Below are 17553 nucleotides of genomic sequence, written 5' to 3' on the forward strand. Positions count from 1 at the left end.
TCTTAAGCAATTGCAGTTTGCAGCTGATGGGAGGAGAGTATGCAATGAGGCAGAGGTATTACATTGTGATTTCATAGTAAGTTCTTTGAAAAAAAGTTGAACTTCACCAAGTCATTTACAGTCCACCATCTGCAGAAAATGACTTGTAACGTGTTTGTCTTTTCTTTGCAGATGTAATTTTAGATAATTGATACATTGATAATTTTATTGATGCAGAGTTTTGTGTATTGTCTTTACCCCCCCACCCCCCCGCCCCATTACCTTAGGTGGTGAGCAAGCTGCTGTATGATTTAAAAATATTTTTATGACCTATATTCTATCTGATGTGCTAAAAATGTCCAAAACCAGTCCCTGTTTCTGAGTATCTTACTTATTCCCCGGCCTCTATCATAAGGAATACGGTAGGGAATCCTTGGATTCCTGATTTGTTTTCCCAGTTCATTCGTGTAAATGAGGAGGTAAGAACTTTTTTTTTTTTTAGGGCTCTTCATTGCGGAGTGGGAGGGAACCTCCGTGGAGACCGAGGGTGCCGGAACGGGGCGGAGCCGGTTCCGAGACGGCCAATCATGAGCCGTGGTGGTGATGCCACGCCCCCTCCCCTCTGCTCCGCGTCCTAAAGGGGCAAAGAAAGGGCGTCCGGTCGTCCAGTTAGGTGGGCACAGACCCCCAACTGTTGGACTATACAGTACCTCGGAGCGTTCGTGAGTGGAAGGGACCCACGTTCCGCCGCCTCACGCCTCCGCTCCGCTCCATCCCCGTGGTGGGCCCCCGCAGGCCTGTGCGGCTCCTTTAAGAGCCTCCGGGTCGGACGCCCGAGGTCGCGGCGTCCCTTCAGCGCCGCGGGCCGGCCCTCCTTCCGCGCTCGGCCACCATCCGCGGCCATGCAGTTGCTTCGGGCCGGCTTGACTCTGGCCCTGGGCGCAGGGCTGGGTGCAGCTGCCGAGAGCTGGTGGCGACAGCGGGCGGACGCGCGGGCGACGCCGGGGCTGCTGAGCCGGCTGCCGGTGTTGCCAGTGGCGGCGGCGGCGGGGCTTCCCGCGGTGCCAGGGGCTCCCGCGGGTGGCGGCCCGGGCGAGTTAGCCAAGTATGGGCTGCCCGGGGTGGCGCAACTCAAGAGCCGCGCGTCGTACGTGCTGTGTTACGACCCGCGCACCCGCGGCGCGCTCTGGGTGGTCGAGCAGCTGCGGCCCGAGGGGCTCCGCGGCGACGGCAACCGCAGCTCCTGCGACTTCCACGAGGACGACTCGGTGCATGCGTACCACCGCGCCACCAACGCCGATTACCGCGGCAGCGGCTTCGACCGCGGCCACCTCGCTGCCGCGGCCAACCACCGCTGGAGCCAGAAGGCAATGGACGACACCTTCTACCTGAGCAACGTCGCGCCCCAGGTAACGCCTGCGCCGCCCCCCCGCCACCACCCCCCACCCCGGCGGCGGAAATCGATGCCAACGCTCGCCTCTAAGCCTCGATTTTCCCCTTTGCAGAATGGGAGAGTTGCCGAGTTGTGCGCCCTCTAGGTCAGGCGCCTGGCCACAAGCACCGCGCGCCGCCGGCGGGAGGGATGGAGCGGTGGGGCACTGAGCACCCAGGGCTCTCTGATCTTAATCCGAGGGCCCTGGGTGCCTCCCTGAAATCAGGATGAAACTGTTACTCACCTGCCTCTTGCAGTAGCGCCGAGGAACTGAAGATAACTGTCTACATACATGAAAGTACAGGGCACGCTTCCTGGCTCTTGGCAAGCATTTAGTAAAGAAGAGCTATAATGAGGAAAGTCTCAGCAAGACAAAGTGACCGACCCAGGGTCACACCGTGGGAGGAGACCTAGGCAGTCTGTCTAGGGGACCCTGAGCTTTTTTTACTCCATCGCCCTACCCTGCCTGCCTTCCGGGAGTAAAAGGATAGATAGGTGCCCGCAGTGGCCGTCCTTCCTCTAGCCCTGTTCCCACCAGGGCCTGACACCCGCCTGGAGATGGATGGTGGGGCTCTGAGTGAGACTTGTGAGGTCCCAGCTTCTGAGCTGACTGGTGCTCACCCAGGAGCAGAGACCCCCACCCATTTGACTGGACACTGTGCTGAGGACCTGAGAGCTCAGGTGGTGGAGTCAGATTTCTGACTTTCCCTGCTGGGCTCTGCAGTTCAGACTTTGGGAGAAGGAAGGGAGAGATGGTTGAAAGAGCTGGTCTTCCCATGAGCTCCTGGGGCAGGAACAAGCCTGTTTCTCTCTGGGAGATTTGCCCTTTCATACGGCTCTTTGGGGCTGAGAAACAGCTTGGAGACCTGGGATGCTAGTTCTCCCAATCTGGGTTGGGGGCAGCTAGCACCGCTGTGAGCTGTCTGCGCCAAGTGACTCTCTTTCCACGAACCTTCCTTTCCTCTGCATGCTTTTCCCCACCCCTACCCCCCTGCTGGAACCTTCTGGCTCTGTGCTAGTGCCTGCCCCTAGGCCTGGGGCAGCCCTCTGACTACAAGTGTCCCAGCTAGTCTCACAGAAGCCCCTCTCTCCTGCCAGGTGCCACACCTCAACCAAAATGCCTGGAACAACCTGGAAAAGTACAGCCGCAGTCTGACCCGCACCTACCAAAATGTCTATGTCTGCACCGGGCCACTCTTCCTGCCCAGGTAAGGCTAGAGCTGGGGTGGCCTGGGGACAGTGGCACCTCCCGGTCACCCCACCCAGGCTCCCCCCAGGCTCTGTGTCAAGACCGCTAGGTCCCCATTCATCTGGTTTCTGGGCAAGTCTGTCCATTCCTTACCTTGAGCCCCCGATTCTACTCTACAGAGAACCTTGGGGTACCCACATCTCTGCCTGTGTGTACCAAGCCCTGAATCTGCCCTTGTTCCTCTCCTATATCATCGCTTGTCACAGCCACCTAACTCATGTTCTGCCCAGATAGCAACCCTTGCATGGGGTTCTCACCTTCCGTCTCCTCTGCTGGGGGCATCCCTTCCTGAAGCCAGCTTTGAACTCTGTCTTCCTGACGCTGAGCCTTCACTCTTGTCCCTGTGCAGCTTGCCTGGCCTCCCAGATGGAAGGACTGAGCTCCCTGGGCTTGCTGGATGATTTTTCTGCTGAGGACTGGGATGAGTGAGGCAAGGGACTGTGGCCAAGCAGCTGGCTCTGCTGGGGTCGGAACCCAGGCCCTGTCACCTAGTCTCTGGGCTTGATTTTGTTTAGTCGCTCAGTTGTGTCTGACTCTTGTGATCTCATGGACAGAGGAGCCTGGTGGGCTACTGAAGCCTGCCAGACTCCTCTGTCCATGGGATTTCCCGAGCAAGAATACTGGAAAATTGCCATTCCCTTCTTTAGAGGATCTTCCTGACCAAGGGATCAAACCCACATTGTCTTGCATTGGTAGGCGAGTTCTTTACCACTGAGTCACCAGCAAAGCCTCAGTCTCTGGGTGCCCTGGGCAAACAACCTCAACATCCTCTCCTGTAAAATGGGGATAATACCTGTTATCTACCAGATGGTTGTTTAAGGGACAGTGGGATGGTGGATGTCACCCTAGTAAGGACTCAGCACAGGCTTGCGGAGGCACTGATACACTTTAATTGGGCTGCTGAAATGGAGTGGACTCCTCGGAAACTTAGCCAGAGTCACCTGTCCAGTGTTCTGGGCACCTGCTCTGCCCCAGGCCATGTGCTGGTGCTGGGCATTCTGCTGTCACATCCTCCACCTCCACAGGGAGAGACAGACATTAGTCAAGTGCCCACAAGGAGGATGTGAATGAAGGCCCGATTCTTTCTGCAGTGTTTATTGCCACCACCCACTCTCCTTGAACAGTGTCGGACATGAGGAAACAGGGGAGGAATGAGTCTCTACCCTGCCGGAGCTCCCAGTCTCCTGGGTGAGCCAAGCAAGGCAGAGAAGCCTCATGCGGAGAGGGTGGTCCTGCAGGTGACACAAACTGGAGGTCCAATCAGGGAAGGCTTCCTGGAGGTGGTGGCCTTGGGTCTGAACAAGCCCCTGGGAGTCCTGAAAGGCCATGTGCCTGGGTCTGCTTACAGGACGGAGGCTGATGGGAAGTCCTACGTGAAGTACCAAGTCATTGGCAAGAACCACGTGGCGGTGCCCACCCACTTCTTCAAGGTGCTGATCCTGGAGGCGGCAGGTGGGCAGATAGAACTCCGCTCCTATGTGATGCCCAATGCGCCGGTGGATGAGGCAATCCCGCTGGAGCACTTCCTGGTGCCCATTGAGAGCATTGAGCGGGCCTCCGGGCTGCTCTTTGTGCCAAACATCCTGGCACGGGCGGGCAGCCTGAAGGCCATCACTGCTGGCAGCAAGTAAGGGCAGCCCCAGCTGGACTATGGGCTTGAGGGGCTGAGTGAACTGAAAAGTCCTTATTTTTGGAAGCAAGTCTCGAGTATGTTTGTCCAGGTAACCCGTGGGAACCTCTGGCTTCACTGCTGCTTTTCTGCCATCCTGGGCCCCACAGAACCTTCAGCTGGGCCGGGCACCTGCCTGGGTAAGGCCAGGCTGCAGGGCAGCCAGGGAAATGAGGATGGCCTCCTGGAAGACAAGCAGAGCAACAGGCTGTGGCCCCATCGCCCAGCACCCCGGCCCTTGGCATATGCTGCCATCAGCAGGGTCTGGGGGGTGTGGGGAGGCACTCCCCAGGACCCTGGCCCATGGGGTATGCTGCCATCAGCAGGGTCCGGTGCAGGCGGGTGGGGAGGCACCGCCCAGGACCCCGGCCCATGGGGTATGCTGCCATCAGCAGGGTCCAGGGCAGGCGGGTGGGGAGGGGGGAGACAGGTTCAGCTTCGCCTACTGTCACTGGCCACCTGCAGGCCCTGCCAGGAAAGGGCCTCACCTCTCTGCTCCTCAGTCTCCTCGTCTGTAAAATGGGGCTGATCATAATACCCACCTCCCAGGGTCAGCCGGGGAGCGGGAGGTGATGGGCAGGAGGGCCCTCGGAAGTGTGGGAGCAAGGGTTCCTGCCTGAGACTGGAAGTGCACAGTACCCGGCCCTGGCCGGGCTCCTGGGGTCAGGGAGACTGAGGCTGTCCACGTGTTTGGTCACCACTGTAGGCACCCCAGCAGGTGCCTACAGGCACAGCGTTCCATGCTGCCCAGGTGGAAGGCTCTGAGAGAAGGTTGCATCCTGTCCCCCTGGAGACAGGTGCTGGCGAGGAGGGCTGCCTTGCCCACCACGGTCAGACGCAGGGAGTGGGACACGGAGCATACAGCTAAGGAAACAGGCCCAGAGCAGGGGTGGTGGGTGTCCTGGGTCAGCCAGCCTGGGAGCAGCTGGACGGGCACCAAAACCAGCATTCCTGGCTTCCAGCTCACTCTTAGCTCGTCCCTGCTGTAGTTCTGCTGTAGGGAGAGGCTGAGGGGGTGAGGGGACTGCCCCAGAAGGCTGGCTCAGGGCAGCCCCGGACGGGATGAGGGACAGGGAGAGAGCTGCAACCCCCTTGGCCAGAGGGAGGGGCTCTGGGCCCTGCTGGTGGTGAAGAGGCAGGGCCGGGAGGTCAGGGAGGTGGGTGGCTCACCTCTGTGCGGATGGTGCGGCTGCCCTGGTTGGGGCAGGTGTTGACGTACAGGTCGAAGAGGACGCTGGGCTCAGCCACCTCCAGGTTGGGGTCGGCATCCACTCCAGCTTCCAGCCCCTGGAGGCCCCCAAACACCACGAGAGCGTGCCTGCTGCCCACAGGAGGGGATCACTGGCTGCCCATCACGGCCCTCTGAATGCCACCCACAGGGCTCTCAGCGCCCCCATACGTAGCAGGGCCCAGCCCGTTCTGCTGTGTCCCCGCCAGTCCGGTCCCCTGCTCCGTGCCCTGCCCCCTGGCTGGACCCACCTGAAGTTGGGAAGCTGGGCAGAGGCCACATCTGAGCCTCGCTCTGACGTCCCGATGGTCAGATCATAGCCGTCCTGGAAGGGGGCCTCAGCAAACACAGCACCTGCCGGGGAGGCCAGCTCACTGGGGACCCTGTTCCCCCCAAGCCACTGTCACTTGGGTGCGTGTGTGTGTGGGGGGGTGGTGGTGGCAACCAGGGAGCCACAGCCTGCATTCCTGCTGGCAAGTCAGGGATGGAGCGGGCAGAGACTGTGCCTGAGCTAGCTTGGAGAACAGCAGAGGCTGGGGAGGAAGGAACTCCAAAAATAAATGGCATACCTTTGACTCCTCTGGCCCTTTTACCCCCATTCCCAGCCCCACGGCAGACATCATTAAAGATGCTTTGCCTCAGGAGTCCTTAAAAGCATCCCAGGCAGTGCACTCGAGGCCCAGAGAGGCAAAGGCACTTGCCCAAGGACACACAGCATGTTAGCAGGATTAGTATCCCAGTCTGACTTCTGGGTCAAGCAGGGCTCTCTGAGGTCCCCCAGACAGAGAGAAGACAGATGTTCATAGGAGGAGGCTCTGTGCTTACTGAGGCAAGAGGCCAGGCGGACTGTGTAGCCCCAGTAGAGACCAGCTTTGGTCCGAGGGTCCTGCGACGACACGACCTTCCCCCGGTAGGTCTTACTTTCTGGAGAGGAAGCAGACATGCTGTAAAGATGGGGTGAGGGGACAAGGAAGTGGCAGGAAGTGGCCCTGAGCCCGCAGGCTGGCTGGGCTGGGGACGCTCTAGGATACCTGGGAGCTGGTTCTGGTTGAGCCGCACTGTCACCCGAAGTCCAGGCTCCAAGTTCTTGTCAATCTTCACCTCCTGGGAGAAAGCCAGAAAAAACCTGCTGCTCCACCCCCACCCCCAGTGCAGGACAGCAGGGGTCACTCCTCTCCCAGACACGGGAGCATCTCAGGGGTCCAGGTCACCCTTTGTGCCCTACTCCCCAGAGCCTGGGGCCAGACCTGCTCACAAAAGACCACTCTTGCAAAATGACTACCCCATGATATGGGTGAAAAGGATCAGTCCAGGCCTGGCACAAAGCAGGAAGTATTTCTGGGATAAAATCCCAGTTTCCTACATTTTGGGGTGCTTATGTGGTCACTTAACTCCTCTGAGCCTTGGTTTCCTCATCTGTCAATAGAAGACTTTCCATAAACAGCAGCTAGTGTCACACTGCACGGGGCTGGCATGAAGTGAATGCTGACCACGTGCGAGCTGGATGAAGGACCCCTGATGTCTGTGTTGTGTCCCAATTTATGTATTTATTTTGGCCTCGATGCACAGCTTGCGGGATTCTGGGATCTTAGTTCCCTGACCAGGGACTGAACCAGTGCCCTTGGCAGTGAAAGCTCAGTCCTAACACGGGACCACCAGGAAGTCCCTTGTCCCAATTTTGAATTTAGAATGGCTTTCTCCTTGGAGGGTTTCACATGTGTTTCTCCGTTCATCTGAGTCTGGGTATCCTGGTCTGCTTTCGGCCAGTTCTCTCAGGTCTGTTCTTTTTGAGGGGAGGGGATCCCCATACATTTAAATGTTTCTGCCTCTGACTCTAGGAGACATGAGATTTAATAGATGGGAAATGAATGCTCCAATCCAGAGCTTGGCATCACACTGGAACAGCCCCAGAGAGACTCTGAACTTGATTTTGCAGGGTTTTGTTTTGGTTTGTTTTTAGCACAAAGGCTCGCTTCTGTTGATATGCTTTTCAAAAAAAAAACAAACCAGTAAATTTTGCTCCTGGCTCTATCTGTTGAGCCCTATTTTAGGCACTTCTCTGGCTCAAATCTACATCAGTGGGGGCCTGGCAGGCAGAGAGGCCCGGGGCCAGGGATCCCCTTACGTGCCCTCCAAACCCAGGGAGTGTCTGGGAAGCATGTCTCAATACCCACTCCAGTTCCTACCTTCTTCATGCCACAGTTGACAAAGGAGCCCTGGCCAGGCCGGGTGGGCCGGTCCACCACAACACCCTCTCGGAACTCAGATTCCTCATCTTGACGCATGTGGTGAGGGCTGTCCAAGGGGTTCAGGAGCCCTGCGGTTGTAGAGGGGCCAGGAAGAATCTGGGAGGTGCAGAGGCGCACGGGGGTGGCGGGGGGTGGGGCAGGTGGGTGGGTGATGAGGTTGGGAACGCTGGTCCAGGATCCAGCTCAGTGTGCCATGAGGCACAGGTCTTGCTTTCCCAACTGGACCATGAGTTCTCAGGGCCTGGAAGATGATCCATGCGAAATGGGGGTCAGGTCCCCTCCCCCAGCCTTACCTGCAAACTGCAGATCCTGATGCTTGGGGAAGAAGGCCTTTCTTAGGTACCTAGGAAAGAAAGCAGAGCTCAGGAAGTTCCCAGGGAGGCCATGTCCCGCGCAACCTGCACCGTGACCGCCCCTCCGCTCCGGTCTGGGGCGTCTGTCCTTACTGTGGACATTCCAGGTATTGCAGTATCCGGGCCAGCTGCACGCACGCCTGCCCCTTCTTGCCAACTCCCCTGAATTCCCCCTCCACAGTCCTAGGAGAGAAAGACAGGGGTCCAGCCCACAGGGTTCTCTTAGAGAGCTCTCCCACCCCAAGTATGACCTCAGCAGTGCCCCTGCTTTGCAACTCGACCCACCAGGGTGACAGTGGGGGCATTCAGACAGGATTCTCGGCCAGGCAAGAAGGCGGGGAAAGAAGTGCAGCCCAGCCAATCCTGGCAGCCCTTCCCTTCTCCCTGCACCTGCCGGGACCCTGCTGGAGGCCCCTCACTTGGCATCTTGGCCTTCTTCATCGAACACCACGATCTCATCCACACAGAAGATGGCGCAGGCTCTGGCGATCTGGCCGGCCAGGTAGGTGCGAAGCTCCGGTGACTGGGCATTGTCCAGGATAGAGCCTGGCAGAGCCACGCTCAGGGTGTAGTGCCGCCCTGGGGAGGAAAAGGGTGTTCATGGTCAGCTGGAGCAGCCAGGGCCATCTCTCCCCTCCCTTCCTCTAATCCTAGGGCCTAGAGTTAGAAAGTTTTCTTACTGGGAGGATTTTTGAAATAAGTAGCATAGATCTCAATCTCCCCAGGAAGAAAATGAACTTGGGGGTCTCCAGAGCTCCCATAAACAGGATGTACCACTAGCTATGACAGGGAGTGGTTAGAGGCATTGACCTATATTCACATCCTCTGCACCCTACTGCCTCAGTTCTCCAGGCATCAAAATGGGATAATAATGAGAGTATTTATTCTTACTGGACATCCCCAGTGGTCCAGTGGTTAAAATTCTGTGCTGCTAATGCAAGGGGCATGGGTTCAATCCCTGGTTGGGGAATTAAGATCCTACATGTTGCAGAGCAGCCTCCCCAAAATTAAAAAATATTAATAATAATTCTTAGTGCCTTTTATGGGTATAAACTTAACCAATAACCCTAGGAAGTAGGTACTACCATGATCCCCACAGACAGTCAGGGAACCTTTAGCCTAAAGAAGTCAAATACATGACCCAAGGTCACACAAAAGGCAGAACAGCTGACTTCAGAAAAAGTACCACACTTTTGCTCCCAGAATCGTCCAAAGGGAGCCACATGAGATAAAGGGCTTTCCTGGTGTCTGAGAAAGCAGACGTGCTCAGCTTCTGTCCCTGCTGTCACCACCACCACTAACAACCACTGGGCTTACAGAGTAAAATAAGGCCCCTAATACTCCCGACTAAAAACACCCGTGAAATCGGCGGGGGCCAAAGGACTGGAAAAGACCAGTTTTCATTCCAATCCCAAAGAAAGGCAATGCCAAACAGCTCAAACTCCCACACAATTGCACTCATCTCACACACTAGCAAAGTAATGGTTAAAATTCTCCAAGCCAGGCTTCAGCAATACGTGAACGTGAACTTCCAGATGTTCAAGCTGGTTTTAGAAAAGGCAGACGAACCAGAGAGAATTTGCCAACATCCGCTAGATCATCGAAAAAGCAAGAGAGTTCCAGAAAAACATCTATTTCTGCTTTATTGACTATGCCAAAGCCTTTGACTGTGTGGATCACAATCAACTGTGGAAAATTCTGAAAGAGATGGGAATACCAGACCACCTGACCTGCCTCTTGAGAAACCTGTATGCAGGTCAGGAAGCAACAGTTAGAACTGGACATGGAACAGACTGGTTCCAAATAGGAAAAGGAGTACGTCAAGGCTGTATATTGTCACCCTGCTTATTTAACTTATATGCAGAGTACATCATGAGAAACACTGGGCTGGAGGAAGCACAAGCTGGAATCAAGATTGCCGGGAGAAATATCAATAACCTCAGATATGCAGATGACACCACCCTTAAGGGAGAAAGTGAAGAAGAACTAAAGAGCCTCTTGATGAAAGTGAAAGAGGAGAGTGAAAAAGTTGGCTTAAAGCTGAACATTCAGAAAACTATCTGGTCCCATCACTTCATGGCAAATAGATGGGAAACAGTGGAAACAATGGCTGACTTTATTTTTCTGGGCTCCAAAATCACTGCAGATGGTGATTGCAGCCATCAAATTAAAAGACGCTTACTCCTTTGAAGGAAAGTTATGACCAACCTAGACAGCATATTAAAAAGCAGACATATTACTTTGCCAACAAAGGTTCCTCTAGTCAAGGCTATGGTCTTTCCAGTGGTCATGTATGGATGTGAGAGTTGAACTATAAAGAAAGCTGAACGCCAAAGAATTGATTCTTTTGAACTGTGGTGTTTGAGAAGACTCTTGAGAGTCCCTTGGACTGCAAGGAGATCCAACCAGTCTATCCTAAAGGAGATTAGTCTTGGGTGTTCATTGGAAGGACTGATGCTGAAGCTGAAACTCCAATACTTTGGCCACCTGATGCGAAGAGCTGACTCATTGGAAAAGACCCTGATGCTGGGAAAGATTGAGGGCAGGAGGAGAAGGGGACGACAGAGGATGAGATGGCTGGATGGCACCACCAACTCGATGGACATGGGTTTGGGTAGACTCCAGGAGTTGGTGATGGACAGGGAGGCCTGGAGTGCTGCGGTTCATGGGGTTGCAAAGAGTCGGACACGACTGAGCAACTGAACTGAATACTCCAGAATTCTGGGGCTGACCAAGGAGGAAAGATACAATTTGTTAGGGTAGATGCAGATGTACAGAAGGACACAATGTGGGATTAGAAAAACCAGGTCCAGAAGTGCATGGATTAAGCAGCCTCACTTCTGTAAAATTGTATCTATATACTTCTTTCTACCCACTGGATAGAAGTGGGTGTTAACAGCTGGGGGCTTCCCTCGTGGCTCAGGTGGTAAAGAATCTGCCTGTAATGCAAGAGACCCAGGTTCAAAACCTGGATCCCCTGGAGAAGGAAATGGCAACCCACTCCAGTATTCTTGTCTGGAGAATCCCATGGACAGAGGAGCCTGGTAGACTACAGGCCATGGGGTCGCAAAGAGTCAGACACAACTCAGCAACTAAATAAGACAACACACCAACAGGCAGATTGTGATTTGGGGAAATAGATCTGGATGGAAATGTGGCATAAAAATGGAGAGTGAAGTGACCTAGCAATATGGAATATACAGTTTTGTAAGAAATTAAAATTTGTGTATAGAATAGCAGTTGCAAATATTCAAACAATAAAGTCTGGCTAAAGGAGCTTAAAAAAAAGTATAATCAGCCATTACAATGATGAGGTTCTAGAAGTTACGATATATGACACTTACCCTCCAGAGAACTGAAATCCACCTAAGTAGGAGGTTAGGGCTCAGCTTTTTGGGTCCCTCCCATTTTCCAAGCCTCAGTTTCTCCATCAGGACAAGATGTCTGGGCCCAGTGGCCCCTAAGGGCCCTTCCGCCCTTCTCTGCCCTGCCCAGGACCCGGCTCGCTCACCCCGATCCTCGCTCTGGGCAGCTGCCTCTTCCTCCTGTTGGCGCTTTGCCTGTTGCTCCTGCGCTCGCTGCCGCTCCAGTTTCTTTGTCATCTTGAGATCCTTCCACTTCTTTTTCTCCTCTTTTTCTGGATAAGAGGACAATTGGTGGAGGGAAGAGTGACTTGGAGGTGGGAAAGACTTGGAACAGCCCAGGAGGTGGTGTCCTCTCAGTAGGTCAGCCTGGGGACTCCAATGCTGCCTAGAGAGCAGCCAGAGAAGCCTTCCAGGGCTTCTGGCCTCCTCGTCCCCATTTTGGGTACTAGTAAGACCTAGAGGGGACAAACCTGGTGGCTTTTCCCCAAGATTCAGCTGTGTACTGATGGGCAGTGGGGAGGTAAGCACAGACACTTAGCTCTCCATTGGGCCCACCCCCGCCAGGGCCCACCTCCACCCCCTAGTCCCTGACTTACTCTGTTGCTTCCACTTCCGCCACTCTACTCTTTGGCCATGTTCACCCTGGAGGAGTTGGGGGAGATACAGGAGTGAGGCTGAATGGTCACACCTGAGCTGGGGTGGGGGAGGTGTTCCCACTTGCTGCTCCCCAGCTGTCTCCTCTGTTTAAATGAGCTGTTGCTGGTTAGTGCTCAGTCGTGTCCAACTGTTTTGCGGCCCCATGGACTGTAGCCCACCAGGCTCCTCTGTTTGTGGGATTCTCCAGGCAAGAATACCTGAGTATTTCCTTCTTTCCTTTCTTCCTTCAAGAATTCCTGCCATTTCCTTCTCCAGGGGATCCTGCATTGGCAGGCAGATTCCTTACTGTCTGAGCCACTAGGGAAGCCCCTTTAAATGAGGGTAGTGAGGAAACGAGGGGCACCCCCCCACACACACACACACAATACTGCCCAAGAGAGAGCGTCAGGAGGGCAGGGACATGTACCCCCAGTGCCTGAGACCATAGCTGGAACATAGTAAGCATTCAGTAAATTGTTAAATGAGTTCCTACTGGAGAGAAGAGGAAAGAGGTTCAGGGGGACAGGACTTGCCCACTGCCGCCCTGGTTATCAGAAGAGATACGCCATGAAAGGGCTCGGGAAGGAGCCGGGTCCCGCCTTCCGAATCCGAACCCCGGGCAGAGTTGCCACTAAGGACTCCGGCAAGGTTGCCATTGGCCATAAGGCAACGGCAACCCAATCCAGTACTCTTGCCTGGAAAATCTCATGGGCGGAGGAGCCTGGTGGTCTACAGTCCATGGGGTCGCGAAGAGTCGGACACGACTGAGCGACTTCACTTTCACTCCGGTAAGGTAATGAGTTACCAACGCTGTCCCGGCTCCGCTGCTCATCGGCACAGGGGTTACTGAGGCCACAAGCAGGCAACAAGCTCGGGGACTCCGGCCGCGGAGCAGCGACGAGCCTGGAGCTGGAGGGGCGACTCGGCCCCGCCACGGGGCCCCACGCGGCTCTATCTCTTAACCCCAGCCCGGTGCCCTGCCGCAGGGCTCGCACATCCCTCCACCTACCGGACCACAGGGCCGCTTCCTCGCGCGCTCCGCCATGTTCGCCGAACGCCGTAGGCCCCGCCCGGCCAATCAGACTCACCCCTTCCGGCAACACCTACTTCGAGCCGTCCAATCGGAGACCCAGAGGCGCGCGTGGGCGTGGCCTAGGTGCTGTGAGGTTAGAGCACGTGGACAGGGGAGGGCTGGAGGTGCTGGATGGGCTGCCTATGGGCTGATGGGGGGTCGGCATCCGGTGAGCTGGAGCTGGCGCTGGTGTAGGGACCGGGGGGCGGGGGGGGGGGGGGGGGGGGGGGGGGGGGTTGATGTTTAGCTCATCTCAGGCCTGAGTGTCCCAGTGCGCAGAAACTTTGGACTACCAGAGCGCTGCCCTCCGGCTCGGGTCGAGCACGGAAGTCAAACATCAGCTTGGTTTTGTACATGGAGTCTTGGGGCCCGAAGCTGGAGTGTGATTCAGAGCTGGCAATAATTAAATCCAGTTATAGATTCGCTCATTTACTCTCTTTTAATTATTACACTTTATTAGAGAATAGTTCAGTTCAGTCGCTCAGTCGTATCCGACTCTTTGCAACCCCATGGACTGCATGCAGCACGCCAGGCCTCCCTGTCCATCACCAACTCCCGGAGTTTACTCAAACTCTGGTCCATCGAGTCGGTGATGCCATCCAGCCATCTCATCCTCTGTCGTCCCCTTCTCCTCCTGCCTTCAATCTTTCCCAGCATCAGGGTCTTTTCAAATGACTCAGTTCTTTGCATCAGGTGGCCAAAGAGAAGACTTGGGTTTACCAAAAATTGAACAGATAGTTCCCACAGACTTTCCCCTCAGTTTTTGTAATTAACATGTTGCCTTAAGGTGTACATTTGTTACAGTCCATGAACCAGTATTGATGCTTTGTTCATAGTATAGGATAGGGTTCTCTCTTTGTGCTGTACATACTGTGGGTTTTGGTAAAATACCTAATGGCATATATCTATCACTGCCATGGAATTCTCCAGGCAAGAATACTGGAGTGGGTTGCTGTTTCCTTCTCCAGGGCATCTTCTTGACCCAGAGATCAAACCTGGGTCTCCTGCATTGCAGGCAGATTCTTTAGTGTCTGAGCCACCAAGGAAGCCCCCGTCATTACAGTATCATACAAAATTGATTCACTGCCCTAAAAAATCTGTGCTCCACCTATTTTCCCCACTCCTCAAGCCCCTGATAACCACTGATCTTTTTTTTCTAACTGTTCTTATAGTTTAGCCTTTTCCAGAATGTCATATAGTTGGAATCAAACAATATGCAGCCTTTTCAGACTCCCTTCTTTTATTAAGTAATACATATTTAAAGTTCCTCCCTAGCTTCTAGTGGCTTGATATCTCATTTCTTATTACTGCTGGATACTATTCATTGGCCTGATATCTCATTTCTTTTTAGTGCTGGATACTAGTCATTGTATGGATATGCCAGCATGTCTATCCATTCACCTTTCAAAGGACATTTGGTTGTTTCCAGTATTTGGCAATTATAAATAAAGCTGCTATAAATATTCATGTGCAGGTTTTTGTGTGGACCTGCCTTTTCAGCTCATTTGGATAAACAGCTGGACATCTGATTGCTGGATCCAACTGTTAGACTATGTTTAGTTTTGAAAGAAGTCACCAAACTGTCTTCCAAAGTAGTTACATTCCATTTTGTTACATCTCATTCCTACCAGCAAGGAATGAGATAGACTTTCCTTTTTAAATGATAAATTTGAGTCAATAGTCATTCAGTCAACAAATATTTATCAAGCTGAGCCTGTTTTGAGGCAGGAACTCCTGGCAGTGGTGACTGCCAGGGACACAGTGGTCAGCAAAAACAAATATTGATCTGGAGTTTACAACCTAGTAGAAGAGAGATTAATTTCTAATTCAGTGTGTGTGTTAACATTATAAGGGTGATTGCGTTTACTTCACCATTCCCCCTCGCCCGTATCTTAATGAAATGCAAACTCATTTACACATCTCAAGTTGGCTGAGGTTACTCAGTCCAAGACTTGAAACCTCTGTAGAGTCACAGATCTGAGTTAAGGACAGATTCTAGATTGGTTCATGGGCTATGAAACCTTTGGTCAGAGTGGTTCTCATCTTGGAGAGACAGCAGAGTGAGCTGGTGGCATGAAGCCAGACCTTAATTCCCTGCCCAGGAATTGAACTTTTTGAATCTGGGGGGTGGGGGGTGGTCATGGGAATGCTGGAATTTGCAGTCAGCCAGGCAGAAGTGTTTCCATCCAGGCGGCCTGGATGGAGACCAGGAATCCCTGCCACCAGACCAGCAAGGGCTAGAGGCTATTTTTCCCTGGCTCTTGTCTCCAGTGAAATATTTCACTGGAGGCCAAAACTGTAAAAATGGGTACAAAGTTTATTATTAGAGACACAGCACAACAAGCGGGAGAACACACAGAGAAACCGTTTGCTTAGTTAAGAAAGAAGCAAGACAGGGGCACCTGGAGAGAAAGCGTGTGGGAATCTCCCCTAATGAGGAGGAACCAGAAAAAAGGTGGTTAAAAATCTTATATAGGACAGCTCTTCTGGGTCTTTGTTTACCTTTGGCCAGCAATCTGATTTATTTTTCCACACCTGACCTGCCCTAGGCAACATGTGTGCACGACTTTTTTCCAAGATGGATTTCAATGCAGAGGCTTTTGGGAGTAAAGAAGCACTACTTATTATGGCCTGGCATCCCCTGACTTTTGACCCCCTGGGAGCCTTTCTGCCCGTGTGCAGTCTCTCCCTTGCCCCAAGGATGGGAAATACCTGGCCTCTTGATTCGTTACTCAAACAAGGTTTAGTTGCTCTCTGTTCCTGCTATGACTGTTAAGGTGTCCTCAGGAGAGAAAGCCTGGCTATATATCCTGTTTCAGTTGTTACTCCCATTTTGGAGAGCAAGCAGGAGACTGGTTGTAAACATCTAACCTGGAGCCCATCTGTCTCCTGTTTCTGAAAATGCAAACAAGGGGTATACGTGTATATGTCCAGCTTGAAGTCCACTTTTTTCCTGCCCCAAGAAATGTAAACAGGAGCCTTATTGCAAATACCTAGGCTGGGACCCATCTGCCTTCTGCCTCAGTTCCATCCAAGAAATCCTTTTTTTCTGTCTTTCTTTCTTCCTGCCTGTCTGGCTTCCTTTCTTTCTTTTAAATGGGCATCTTTATTCATCTTAATGATGATTAGCTGGATCATGACTAGAGAGAGAAGTTTATGAAAAAAAAACAAAAACCACCTTAGTACTGAAAACTATTAGCATAATTTCTCCTCTGGCTCTGGAGGACCTTCTTAGCACCAGTCTATGTGCACTACGGCAAAGGGGCTCCAAGCCTGCGCCTGTGAATTGTATTGTTTCACAATCTTGACTTTGGAACAGTGATAGTAGTGCAAAAGCATTGTTTGGAAAGGGACAGTGGAGTGTCCTATGTCACAACACCAATATGTTCCAAAGAGCAATTCTCTGACACCAAGTGGGTGTCCTAAGCTTCGATTCAATTCTGACAAGTTGGCACAGATCTCGTAAGTTAAGGGAGCCCATAAGATTGCCTCCCACTTCAGATGCCAGTGGCAAGTGGGGTGCCCACTCACCCACAACTTCTGCCTAGCTGACTGCAAATTCCAGCATTCCCATGACCACCTCATGGGAGTGGTGGTTTTGACCCCATTCAGATTCAATAATTTGCTGAAATGATTCACAGCCCTCAGGAAAGCGCTATACTTACAGTTTTATTTTTGAAGATACAACTCAGGAACAGCCCAATGTAAGAGGTACATAGACTAAGGTGGAAAAGTGGGCATGGAATTTCCATACCCTCTCTGGATGGGCTACCCTACCAGCTCATTGAGGTTTTCACCAGCCCAGAAACTCCTTGAGCCTCATTGATTCAGGGTTTTTTTCTTATCTTTAAAGAAATTTTTTTATGTGTTTATTTTTGCTTGTGCTGGCTGTTTGTTGGTGCGCAGGCTTTCTCTGGCAGTGGCGAGTGGAGGCTACTCTGTAATTGTGGTACACGGGTTTCTCATTGTGGTGGCTTTTCTTTTTGCCGAGCATATGCTCTGGGGTGCAAGGGCTTGAGGAGTGGCAGCTCCCAGGCTCTAGAGCACAGGCTCAGTAGTTGTGGTATGGGAGCTTAGCTGCTCTGTGGTACGTGGTATATTCCCAGAGTAGGGATCAAAACTGGGTCTCCTGCACTGGCAGATGGATTCTTCACCACTGAGCCGCCAGGGAAGCCCTTTTCTTTAATTTTTACAAATTAAAAAAAAAAATTTATTTGGCTGTGCCGGGTCTTAGTTGCCGCATGCAGGATCTTTAGTTGAGGCCTTCAGGCTCTTAGTTGCAGCATGTGGCGTCTAGTTCCTTGATGAGGGGCTGAACCTG

General features: G+C 53.1%; 2 protein-coding genes across 3 annotated transcripts; one reads left to right on the forward strand and one right to left on the reverse strand.

Moving 5' to 3' along the window:
* Window positions 1-601: 601 nt before the first annotated feature.
* Window positions 602-6132, forward strand: ENDOG (endonuclease G). The gene is made up of 3 exons (XM_027556492.1): window positions 602-1388; window positions 2510-2619; window positions 4009-6132. The coding sequence occupies exons 1-3, from the start codon at window positions 882-884 to the stop codon at window positions 4289-4291; spliced, it is 900 nt and encodes a 299-aa protein (XP_027412293.1). The 5' UTR covers window positions 602-881; the 3' UTR covers window positions 4292-6132.
* SPOUT1 (SPOUT domain containing methyltransferase 1) lies at window positions 3528-13368 on the reverse strand. Of its 2 annotated transcripts, none has more exons than XM_027556488.1 (12): window positions 13170-13368; window positions 12121-12166; window positions 11671-11796; window positions 8579-8738; window positions 8253-8342; window positions 8100-8149; window positions 7744-7874; window positions 6589-6661; window positions 6383-6481; window positions 5809-5911; window positions 5500-5647; window positions 3528-4513 (listed from the first exon to the last, which is right to left on the reverse strand). In XM_027556488.1, the coding sequence occupies exons 1-12, from the start codon at window positions 13203-13205 to the stop codon at window positions 4445-4447; spliced, it is 1131 nt and encodes a 376-aa protein (XP_027412289.1). In that variant the 5' UTR covers window positions 13206-13368; the 3' UTR covers window positions 3528-4444. The 2 variants fall into 2 exon arrangements, with proteins under 2 accessions (XP_027412289.1, XP_027412291.1); XM_027556490.1 differs by lacking the exon at window positions 13170-13368 and adding an exon at window positions 12966-13145.
* Window positions 13369-17553: the final 4185 nt, after the last annotated feature.

The sequence above is a fragment of the Bos indicus x Bos taurus genome, chromosome 11, assembly GCF_003369695.1.
Source record: "Bos indicus x Bos taurus breed Angus x Brahman F1 hybrid chromosome 11, Bos_hybrid_MaternalHap_v2.0, whole genome shotgun sequence".
Classification (NCBI taxonomy): Eukaryota; Metazoa; Chordata; class Mammalia; order Artiodactyla; family Bovidae; genus Bos; species Bos indicus x Bos taurus.